The following is a 12,950-nucleotide window of genomic DNA, read 5'->3' as shown; positions in this document are numbered from 1 at the left end:
GTTCATGCAACATTTAGAACTAACATAATACCCAAATTTCTTATGCTTTTCGAATGTGTGTGACTCCTAACTTTTGTTTGCTGCTCACGTTCCAAAAAAGGAAAATTCCTATTAAGTTTATAAAAATTTCATATCTTTTAAAAAAAAACTCATGATAAAGCTTAAATTTCATAGAAATGCGCCATTTTATTTAAAAATAAAATATTTTCGATGGTCAATGACCGGTCGGGTTAAAACCCAAATAAATAACCATAAAAAATCCAAAGATGCCTAATTCTACTAGACGTAGAAAAGGGATTCAAAATATTATTCACAATTAAAACCAAAAAGTTAAGGAGTTGTTTATCAAATAGAATCATGGTAACATAAAACTACAGCTATTTTCACGAGCGTGCATTATGAAACACCTCGGGAATGAAAAAAAATGTAATCTCGTTTGACTAGTATCGCATTTTCAATCTCGATATTTTGCCAATGTTTGAAAATCGGAATTTTACTGCCGCTATCGGTAATGAAAAATATACAAACAAAGATTTAGAGAATGTAGAAGATTTCGAAGGTGTAGCAGATTTGGAAGATTTAGAAGATTTAGAAGATATAGAAAATTTGAAAGATATAGAAGATCTTTAGAAGATTTAGTAGATTTAGAAGATTTGAAAGATTTAGAGGATTCAGAAGATTTTAAAGATTTAGAGAGATTTAGAAAATTAAGAAGACTAAGAATATTCAAAAGATTTAGAAGGATTAGAAGATTCAAAATATGCAGAAGATTCAGCAGATTTAGAAGATTTATAGGATTTTGAAGATTTCGATGATTTAGAAGATTTAGAAGATTAGAATATTTAGAAGATTAAGAAGATTTAGAAAGTTTAGAGGATTTAGAAAACTTAGAAGATCTAGAAGATTAAGAAAATTTAGAAGATTTAGAATAATTAGAAGGTTTAGAATATTTAGAAGATTTAGAAGACTTAGATGATTTTGAAGATTTAGAAGATTTAGAAGACTTAGAAGATTTTAAAAATTAAGTAGATTTAGAAGATTTAACAGATTTAGGAGATTTAATAGATTTAGAAAATTTAGAAGATTTGAAAGATTTAGAGAATGTAGAAGATTTCGAAGGTGTAGCAGATTTGGAAGATTTAGAAAATTTAGAGAGATTTAGAAGATTAAGAAGACTAAGAATATTCAAAAGATTTACAAGGATTAGAAGATTCAAAATATGCAAAAGATTCAGGAGATTTAGAAAATTTAGAGGATTTTGAAGATTTAGAAGATTTAGATGATTTAGAAGATTTAGAAGATTAGAATATTTAGAAGATTTAGAAAGTTTAGAGGATTCAGAAGATCTTAAAGATTTATAAGATTTAGAAGATAAAGAAAATTTAGAAGATTTAGAATATTTAGAAAATTTAGAAGATTTAACAGATTTAGAAGATTTAAAAGATTTAGGCAATCTAGAAGATGCAGATTTAAAATATTTAGAAGATTTAGTAGATTTAGATTTGAAAGATTTAGAAAATGTAGATGATTTCGAAGATGTAGCAGATTTGGAAGATTTAGAAGATATAGAAAATTTGAAAGATATAGAAGATCTTTAGAAGATTTGAAAGATTTAGAGGATTCAGAAGATTTTAATGATTTAGAAGATTAAGAAAACTAAGAATGTTCAAAAGATTTAGAAGGATTGGAAGATTCAAAATATGCAGAAGATTCAGCAGATTTAGAGGATTTAGAAGATTTGAAAGATTTAGAAGATTAGAATATTTAGAAGATTTGAAAGATTTAGAAAGCTTAGAGGATTTAGAAGATCTAGAAGATTAAGAAAATTTAGAAGATTTAGAAGAGTTAGAAGATTTTGAAGATTTTGAAGATTTAGAAGATTTAGAAGATTTAGAAGAGTTAGAAGATTTTGAAGATTAAGAAGATTCAGAAGATTTAGAAGATTTATAAGAGTTAGAAGATCTAGAAGATTTAGAAAATTTAGAAAATTTAGAAGATTTAGAAGAATTAGAAGATTTAGAAAATTTAGAAGATTTAGTAGATTTAGATTTGAAAGATTTAGAAAATGTAGATGATTTCGAAGGTGTAGCAGATTTGGAAGATTTAGAGGATATAGAAAATTTGAAAGATATAGAAGATCTTTAGAAGATTTAGTAGATTTAGAAGATTTGAAAGATTTAGAGGATTCAGAAGATTTAGAAGATTTAGAAGATTAAGAAAACTAAGAATATTCAAAAGATTTAGAAGGATTAGAAGATTCAAAATATGCAGAAGATTCAGCAGATTTAGAGGATTTTGAAGATTTAGATGATTTAGAAGATTTGAAAGATTTAGAAGATTAGAATATTTAGAAGATTAAGAAGATTTGAAAGATTTAGAAAGTTTAGAGGATTTAGAAGATTTAGAAGATTAAGAAAATTTAGAAGATTTAGAAGATTTTGAAGATTTAGAAGATTTAGCAGATTTAGAAGATTTAGAAGAGTTAGAAGACTTAGAAGATTTTGAAGATTAAGAAGATTCAGAAGCTTTAGAAGAGTTAGAAGATCTAGAAGATTTAGAAAATTTAGAAAATTTAGAAGATTTAGAAGAATTAGAAGATTTAGAAAATTTAGAAGATTAGTAGATTTAGATTTGAAAGATTTAGAAAATGTTGATGATTTCGAAGGTGTAGCAGATTTGGAAGATTTAGAAGATATAGAAAATTTGAAAGATATAGAAGATCTTTAGAAGATTTAGTAGGTTTAGAAGATTTGAAAGATTTAGAGGATTCAGAAGATTTAGAAGATTTAGAAGATTAAGAAAACTAAGAATATTCAAAAGATGTAGAAGGATTAGAAGATTCAAAATATGCAGTAGATTCAGCAGATTTAGAGGATTTTGAAGATTTAGATGATTTAGAAGATTTGAAAGATTTAGAAGATTAGAATATTTAGAAGATTAGGAAGATTTGAAAGATTTAGAAAGTTTAGAGGATTTAGAAGATCTAGAAGATTAAGAAAATTTAGAAGATTTAGAATATTTAGAAGAGTTAGAAGATTTTGAAGATTTAGCAGATTTAGAAGATTTAGAAGAGTTAGAAGACTTAGAAGATTTTGAAGATTAAGAAGATTCAGAAGATTTAGAAGATTTATAAGAGTTAGAAGATCTAGAAGATTTAGAAAATTTAGAAAATTTAGAAGATTTAGAAGAATTAGAAGATTTAGAAAATTTAGAAGATTTAGTAGATATAGCATATTTGGAAGATCTGCAAGATTCAAAAAAATTAGCAGATTTTGAAGCCCTCGGAGAATCATAGAGTTTAGTAGATCCAGAGTATTTTAAAGACCTAGAGGTCATCTTGGAAAAGTTCATGGAGCTTTAAAAAAATTAGAGAAGCTTGTCGATAAGGAAGAGGTAGAAGTTTTCACAAAATTGGAAGATTTAAAAAATTTAGAACTCACGGTGTTAGCTCTCAATCGAGAAAATCCAGGTTTGTTTTTGCTATCAAAGTTTGATTCGTGCATTGTTCTTGGTGTGGATTCTACTTGTAGTGCCAAAGCTACAGTCTCAGCAAAAGATAAAAGCTGATATTCGGCAAAAAAAATTAAGTGTGTAGATTCGTGCATTGTTCTAGGTGTGGATTCTACTTGTAGTACCAAAGCTACAGTCTCAGCAAAAGATAAAAGCTGAGATTCGACAAAAAAAAATTAAGTGTGTAGACCAGGAGGAGTATTGTTAGGAGTGTAGTTAAGGGATGATATTAAGGACATCGTATCCAGTGTCACAAAATTGCAGCCAAAATGGGTGTTATTTCTTCTTATTGGCTTATTCTCAAAATTAAAACAGGGGCGTACACAAATGACGTAGCTTTTCTTCGGCGATTTTCGGCCCTTCCCTTCCCTTTGTAGCATTCGGTCACAAAATTTTAACCCGCCACGCAGCCGGTGGATAAAAAAAATTCAAATGTGCTTTGTATAATTCTTTCCAATATATGCCCTTATAAAATTTTTTACATCTTTTATAAACATTTTCATTATAACAGCAAATTGCGCACAAAATGAATTTCATGGCAAAAATCGTGTAGATAGGTTTGTTGTGAATTCTACATATTGACCATTCAAAAGTTACGTAACGCTTTTAGGGGGGGGTACGACAAGTTGTGATATTTTGTGACATAGGGGGAGGGGCAGTAAGTTAGATCGTAACATGTTTTACCTGAAGAAAAAAATTTTTTTCAAGGAATTTGTTACGTAATAAGGGAGGGGGGATGGAGAAAATTTGTGACAATTTGTTACATGGGGAAGGAGGGAGTCAAATACAGGCACTTTTACGTTACGTAATTTATGAATGGTCCCATATATGCCATGGAGCATGAAGAGTTCTCTAAGTTCACAATCCTGCAGTTGCTACAGTTTTGATACGAAAAAGAATACGTTCGTTTATATTTCTACTTAATTTTTGTTGGGTTAGATCAGAAGAGAAGATTTTACCCTTAAATGCGCAATGTTGTTTTAAAACAACATTGCGAAAATCATCTCAAAATTATCACCACAGACGTCCATCTTCAGCATTCAACTTACGTGATATCCAAACCACGTGCGCTACTGTCGTCATGATTTTTGTGGCTGAGTTCAACAGAATTGACAGCTCTACCCAGTCAAACTAGTCCGGAATCGGTTTGGACTTCCAGCATGAATTCCAGCTCAAATGCATCAACCGATAGAGTCGGAATCGGTTGTTTTCTTTGAGCAAGATTCCATACTGAATCCATTTAGGATTTCGAACCGGTTCCGGAATGGATTTGACGGATAGGTTGGTGTGGCGGCGCTAGTGTTTATCATATATTAATTCTAATGTTTACACACGTTTTTTAAATATTTTTGTTCAATCATGGATGTCTGTTCTCTATGATCAAACTAAGTCTACTACTTGGGAAGGTAATTCTTTCTTGTTTATCTCCAATAAAGTCACTTGACCAGGTTTTAAGTTAAAACTATGTAAATCTCTAAAAAAGTTTTCAATCCTTCCGAATTCATCGAAATGTAACGTGCAAAAGTATTGCGCGTGTTCTAGATTTTTTGCAGAATTGGTAATTTACTTTTTCAAAAGTTATTAAAGATATTCTGTGATCGTTGTTTCTGGTCAAGTCTCCCCACCTCGGGGAGAATTGACTAAGGCATGGAAGATTTAATCAATTTTGATTTATTTGATGCATTTCCTTTTTGGGATAGTTTTCACGTCACGAAATCAGCTATATAACTGCCTACTCTGTGAACTAGTACTATAAAGACATAGTGTTTAAGGTGGATTTTTTATGACGCTAGTAACATTAACAGCAGGTACCACAGAATAGTAAATATCAGGAATTTTGTATCTTTCTTCAGCTTATTGTCACTTGTTCCAGTCTCCCCATAAAATTTTAGTCAAGTCTCCCCAACATTAGATCTTTCATTCAATGTTGTGCTAATTTTATAAATAACCATTCCAATATTCCAATTAATGTAAAATAATTTCCTTACTTCATAAGGATGAACACGGTATATGAGTTCTTTAAAAAAAACTAATTACTCTAGCAGATATGTCCACACAAAATTTGATAAAAATTACATCATTTAACACAAGAATTACGGAATATTTTCTATGAGGAAAAAAAAATTCACTTTCAACTTTTAAAACTATCTGATGGGATTGAAACGAGTATAAAAATATTCCTTTAAAATGATTAAATAAAACACGTAATTGATAATTGTTGAATTTCGCGCTTGGTCAAGTCTCCTCATGTACATATCTCATAAATTTAAAATAGCATACATAATCTTTACGTTTTCTGGAATCGAAAAACTTACTTAGCCTGTAATACACTGTGTATAGTATTTGATAAAGTTGCTGATGAATATTTCAAGAGTGCTGATTCAAACGGTCCTTAGTGATAAATGTAAACAAACTGAGTTATTTGCAGCACAGCATGTGATTGTTACATAGCTAACGGAATACCGGAAACCAGAATTCATTATGCCCCGTATTTATCAATATAGGTAATAAGCATTATTCGAAAAGTCGCAATATTTTCATGATTCTATTTTGAAATTTTGCACATGAGACCTTTTTAATTGGCAGGACGTATGCGTGAAATATTAAAAAACTTCTGCCACTGTCCGCCTTGCAAAAACGACGCAAGATTCAACATCAAAATAAAACAAATTATTTTCTTCTGCTCATGCGACTTTTTTCGAAGTTCAATTTTGAGAGCAAAATGCATTAAATTATAATTGAGATCCTCATTTATTCCGATGTAACATGTCATCCATTGATTTTAACCACTTCCAACTAATGCTTAGTTAATATAAACTAAAGTTCACCGCAATTTTTTCCAAGGCTTCATTTAAATCCGGTGCAACTATTTACCATAGCAATTGAGAACATTCGTAGTCCAGTACTCATTTTGTCGAAAACCTTGAAGAAATTTAATATTCATCGTAAGTGCTACTTTTGTTGACATAAGCGTCGTATGATTCTTGGGCCCGAAAAAAAGACCTTTGTGAAAGGTCCTCTAATTTTTGGCTCAAAAACTATATTAGGACTAAACATTTCTTGTTTTTAGTATTATTTACTTAAAGAGCATAGTCCTTAGCCTATATTGGCATACTTGTTCCATCAAAACACATATTTGTTCTCAAATAGGGATTTGTTTAAGGTGTATGAACTTTTAACCTCGATTTTCTCAGTTCGAGCTGAATGTCACTTGGGATCTTTTGAATAAGTACTCTTGATTTGTCCAGTACGTTTCTGACAGAGCCAATGTTTAACGAAATATTCATGCGGGACTTCCAATATAACGATAGTTTTAGTTACATTCTGAATTGGTTTGTCAAAATAAGTTGAATGTGCAGAGGCTGAGGCTGAGGCTTAAGTCATTTTCCTCAATTTGGGACACAGTTTTTCCTACTACATTCAGGGAACAAGTTACAAGGATCTGTTGCACAATATCTAATCGTGAACTCGGCAAAGTATTCCAGTCGGGCACCTCGCTTTCTAAGGTCGCGCATTGATTGAGGTCTCCGTTTAATTTTTCGTCCACTTTTGTAGCCTACTCTCGTTTGTTCGCTCTCTCTCTTTCTCTGTCGATCATTGTTGTTTCTCGCTACTTCACAATCCAACCGGGCACTTCCAACCTTACTGATATCTCAACGACGTCAACGACAAAGGCAAGCCAGGGTACACACTCATACACAAACTCGTACACTTTTGGTGCGTCTCTTCGCCTTCAGTTAATTTCCAGTCAACCTACGGCACCAACGGTTGGCGTCGTCTCGAGTTTATTTTTTTTGTATTTACTGTCGCTCGCGCGCCGTTCTCTCTTGCCTTGCTGTGTGTATATCGCATATTAGTAGCACTTCTACTTCCGTCGAGTCAAGACGCGCGCGAATCGTCGTCAGTTTCGAAGTGGCCTTTTTCGGTTTAAAACAAAATAACTATAACCTAAATTGTCTCCGTTTCCGTTTCCGACGTTCTTTGATTGAAACTACCGTAGGTTAGCGTGTGTCGGCTGTGTAGGAGGATTGGCATTAGTGGGTGTGATAAGGCCCCCGCACCAGGTTTGACAGAAATAGTACGTGATTGTTTTTAGGTCAACGATAAGTGATATACATTTCGTCTGGATTTCAGCAGTGCAAAATAGTGAAATATTGCCGATTAGTTGCCCCTTATCAATGGTATCCGAACGGAACGTATTGTGAGTCACGTAACGTTACATAACGTCATCGGCAAGTGAGCGGAGTTTGTAGCGCCAGATCCATACCGAGCTACCTCCAGTATTCGCGGTATTGAATTGATTCATTCATTGGATAAACTCGAAACCTACGCAGTTGGCCAGTAGTACAGATCTCGTACGATCGTTGTATGCAAGCGGGGAGATCTGGCTGAGTTGTGAGTGGTCGTGGTACGGCAGGGAAGAATCTAGCGGGAGAGGGTGGACCCAGTGCAGTGGTAGGTGGATCGTGCTGGCAAGTATAGCGAGAGTGAAACCATTTGTGGCTGATTTGTTTATTTCCAAACACGACGCTGTGATTGGTAACAGTAGCCGTCCCGGTAGCAGCAGCTTGAAGCAAACAGAATCTCCAATTGAGTTGCAGCAGATAGCAGGCCAACTGAGAAGCGCCAGGCAGGATGACGATATTTAGCTTGTGAGTTTTTTGTTTAGTATGAAATTAATATTGTTCATATCTCCAACTTTTTATGTGAATTGTTTTTTTTTATTATTAACCCTCTGACTACTATTATGCTGTTTAAAATAAAACATTCTGTGATCAATAGAAAGTAAGGTATAACTGACAGTTCTCGTGTGACGTTTTTCACATAATGACTTCGAAGTAATTGCCATTGCGTTTACATAATCAAACGCTAAATACAACGGACAAGGTACAATGGAATTTTTCACTTTATTGTGCCATAAGAGTATCTTGAAGGGAATTACCATTATAACGGTATACTCTTTTGGCTTCCTTGACGTAAGACATTTGAAAAGCATAGAATAATACCTACAAAATACAACTGTTTCGAATTGTAATATTGATATAAAATATGCAGACTTTGGAGAATTGTTCAATTTTGAATAATCAAATGGAACTGCATAATCACGAAATTACATATAACATGACCAGGCCCGTAACCAGGATTTTATTCCGGGAGGGGCTTATAGAATTATTGCATAATACTTTTAGTTCTGATGACGTCTTGATACAGTCACTAGACACTGAATGGCATTTTGTAAAGTTCTTAATGAAGACAATTTCAAATCTACGACAATTCCAAAAACATGTTCTCTGTCATAAGAAAGGCTATAGTACATCAACGAATTAGTGATGTTGAATTTGATTTTTATTATTAGTTTACAAGTTACAATTTACTCTCGTTACAACAATGGATATTCTAAAGTTCTCAATATATATGCGCTCGCAGAATATGGCAATCCTCGAAGGCGCTGGAAAACTCAAGTTGTTCTAAGCTATACGGTTAAAAGGTGTAGAAGATGCTAAATCGAAATAGGTAGAAAAATATTCATAAATTGTTCGAACGTAGTGAATGTCGAAATTTGCACAAAATCTTCTGATATAGCAAACGAATTGTAGATGCGCAGAAACGGTTCAACTTCTATTTTCTTGATTTGGCATCCTGCAACTATTACCAGTTCTAATGCATCGTGCTAACACAATTTTTTGACATATTCTATATAAATGAAACTACTTTCAAAACTGGTCTTGGCTTGGTAGATCAGAGCCCCAGTTAGGAAGGGTTTTTGGTGATTAATAGAATCAAAATAAATATATATCAATAATTTAATCAAATAAAGAAAACTGCCCAAAATTTAATCTGTTAAAGAAAATTGTCCACAAATCGAATGAAAACCACTTGATATTGATTACTAATATCTTGTAATTCACGTAAAATTTGTTAAATGTATCGTTGCTGATACCACCAATATAACATGAAACTATAAATATGAACAAGCTCAATAATTTTGAGTATCTCTTGATTCCGACACATGGAAGGGAATACATGGCACTTACTTCCCCATTGCCGAAGAGTAGGTGTAAGACCAACTTTCTATGATTGTTTCGGTTACACTTTCTAAGTCAATTTGTCACTCCATTAAACAAATATATTGACACTAACCTGTTCAATAATTGGTTTGTTTTTTTAATAAAAATGATTCGCTCAATTTTTTTCCACGATTACCATAAAAATTTGAAGATATTCGACTTCTTGAACCAAGCTGTAATGTCTATTTTATTACAGGTTCATTGACCACAATTTCAGAAATAGTTTCAATTGAAGCTGTTGACATAACGCACCAAAGCCCTATGGATAACGAAGACGTAAGGATATCTCGAAGATGAAAAGATCAGAGCGCAATTCCGAAAGCACTCGAGCTGAGTGTATAGAAAATATAGAAGACCTGCTCTTGAGTCGATTTTAATTGATTGATTTCTTTTTGCTCTCTTTTTCTCCGTGATCTCTGATCATCTCTCTCATTTGAAAACATGAAATCGAAACAATAATCCATTATTGACTTATAGATTCAACTAGTTTCAACATTTTAGTCGTTTTCCGTGATAGCCTACTGACGTCAGTTTACTGTATCGTCACGTCGTTTTCAAACTTATATAGACATTAATTGGAAACCAACGAAAGCGATCAAAATGCTGCTGCTAAAATATAAAAAGGATAAAATCACGACGGTTAGTCCTACCGCTTTTGTATATGTTTCTGTATGTCAACGAAATTAGTAATATACGAGCGTATATAATTTGTGGATTGATGAACACCTCCACTTTTGGGCTTGATCCCTTTTTCATGGTTTTTCTTGATTATTGTTCAATTTACCGGACTAACAGTGTTTTAACCCTCAAAAAGGCAACCGGGTCTAAGAGGCCCGGCACGTTACAATTTTTTAGTTACAAAAAAATGTGTATGCAGTATAAGCTTGGGCATGGAAATTTTGATAAGTAGCTTTGAAATCTATAACAAAAATAAAGAATTGTGAAATTTTCATCTATGGAGTTTTGCGCAGCTATGTTTGAATTTTTTACATGCACAAAAAGGCAAGCCGGGTCTGGCAGGCCCGGTGTGCATGCAATACTAGGCTACTACTACTACTAGGAATACCACGGGTTTTATACATTAATATTTATCTGAAAAAAACATTTGAATGAGTTCATCGTCATATTAGCAGGAATTTTTTCATGTTTTGATTGATTTTATCTTTTTACCTTTTCTTTTAAGAAAAAAATCTTGAAAGTTTGAGCGAATTCTATACATTTCTTTTATAAGAAATGTAGAAATAGCATACGATAATGACGTGTGTCATATTTTTTTGGGTAAATACTTTTATTTCACTCACTGTGGTCTACTTGACAATTATTTGGATACAACATAACCTAACTCTGTCGTTATTGTCTATTTGTTGTCTATTCTTTCTGTTATAGTTTTCGTAATAATTCAAATTGTAGGATCTAAAAACAACAAAAAATTGAAATGGCTATAAGACGATATGCCCATGTTTTCAATCGTCTCAAAGAATCTGAAGTAATGGAAGAAATTTGAGCAAATTCAACAGCAGACGATTCCGAAACTGATTTGCAAAGCGAGGAAGAAGATGTGAATGATATTGCTTCCGATGATGAATTTGATGTAGAAAAATATGAATATGTACTCCGGTTATGCATCAGAAGAAATTGATAGCAACCCAGAAACATTTATTGTTCGTGTTCAAACGAAATGGAGCTTAGAACCAATCGACAGTCGACGTGATCTTCCGAGTACTACCCTTTTGGAAAAAAAAATTGAGCTTTTTACATTCATCGCCTTATACGCTGAAATCGGGATTTACTGCGTGTTCGTACTCATCATCCTGTAATTCCGGAACCGGAAGTCGGATCAATTAGAAATTCAACAGCAGCCAATGGGAATGCTGTACCTTTCATTTGAAACCAAGTTTGTAAAAATCGGAAAAGAATTCGCTGAGAGATAGGTATGACATTATCTTAGGAACTTGGTAAGTTCCCCCGGGGCATCAAGAACCGCCATAGCTGGCCAATGTGGTCGAAGTACCCTCGGTGGGTCATTAATGATCTAGACATGCAAAGCCAAGTAATGTTGCACATATTTTAATATATATTGCATCATTTGGACATCATGGTGGTATCAGTTTCTATGGAAATTTGCTGTGTGATTGTACTCTTCAACACCTAACTCCAGAACCAAAAGTCGGATCAATAAAAAAAAACAATAGCGACCGATGGGAAGGCTGCACCTTTCATTTGAGACTAAATTTGTACAAATCGGCCCAGCTACCTCAGCGAAAAATCGGTGAGATTGTTTGCCACATGCATACATCCATACATACATACATACATACAAACACATACAGACATTTTACGATTTCGATGAACTGAGTCGAATGGTATAAGAGATTTGGCCCTGCGGGTCTCGGTTAAAAAGTCGAAATTTCGACCGATTGCATAACCTTTCTATATGAGAACGGTAAAAAAGGAGCTTGAATTTAGACGGGCCTTAGAGGCCCGGCTTGCCCTTTAATGTTAGGATTTTAGCTTGCCTTCACAAGGGTTAATACGGAACGCATTCCCCGTATAAAATGAAATTGAGTGTCAGTAGAAATACTGACGCGAAAACAAAAACTGTTTTCTCGGCAAGATTGTCATCAGTTAATTGAAATGTTCTTGTCTGGCAAGCGTGAATGTGATGTCTGATGTGCTAAGTGTGCTCTAATCTATTACAGAAAATGAATTTGTATGATGTATGTATGATTTTAATCATTTTATACTGGCGAATAGCTAGTATACAATCTGAGTTTTGTTAGACGCCATCACTAGCTCATTTTGGGACAGTTTTCGTGCTTATTTTCTTTAAAATTTCTATATTTTTATTATATAAATCGTTTGTTTGATTCGGTTCAATGCATTAGCTAAATGAAGCCGTGGGTCTTCAATATATTTCCATAATGTAAACAATGAAAATGATAAAACGTTAATAGTTGTCCAACAGACAACGTACGAGCGACTAGCGATTGCGCGTGGAGACCTGTTTACCAGGCTGGGAAAATAATTATGGTGCTGACTGTTAATTTTGAGATAATAGACGCAGCTTTTGCCGTCAATATTATCTGAACGGCAGCCGTAAATTTGGCAATGTTTTTTTTCAGGAAATGGTATTGGAGACTACGGATGTGCAAAGGTGTAATGTGTATAATGATACTGTTGCATTATGTTGTGTACGTGCAGGGTCAGCTAGGACGACCAAGATTCCACCATTTATGGGAAATTACTTCCTAGATGATTCCTTAATAATGGATCCCATTTTTTCCGAATGTGAAAGGAATCTTTTCAAGGGCTGAAATTGACGATTCCTGTCAACAATACACACCTTGAATGCGATTACTTCTCGTATTAAAG

General features: G+C 33.5%; 1 protein-coding gene across 2 annotated transcripts in view; it reads left to right on the top strand.

Moving 5' to 3' along the window:
- The window catches only part of LOC131678723 (protein Star), a 140,679-nt gene that overhangs the window by 6,393 nt on the left and 121,336 nt on the right, over window positions 1-12,950 (top strand). The window contains exon 1 of one of the 2 annotated variants that reach the window (XM_058959001.1): window positions 7,363-8,162. The exons of the other annotated variant lie outside the window; for it this stretch is intronic. Within the exon in view, the coding sequence (XP_058814984.1) occupies window positions 8,146-8,162 (17 nt within the window). The 5' untranslated portion in view covers window positions 7,363-8,145. Of the gene's footprint in view, window positions 1-7,362; window positions 8,163-12,950 lie in introns of those variants that run through there. 2 annotated transcript variants of the gene reach the window in all.

Source organism: Topomyia yanbarensis, chromosome 2 (genome assembly GCF_030247195.1).
Source record: "Topomyia yanbarensis strain Yona2022 chromosome 2, ASM3024719v1, whole genome shotgun sequence".
In the NCBI taxonomy this organism is placed as follows: domain Eukaryota; kingdom Metazoa; phylum Arthropoda; class Insecta; order Diptera; family Culicidae; genus Topomyia; species Topomyia yanbarensis.
This window is presented reverse-complemented; position numbering and strand designations above follow the sequence as displayed.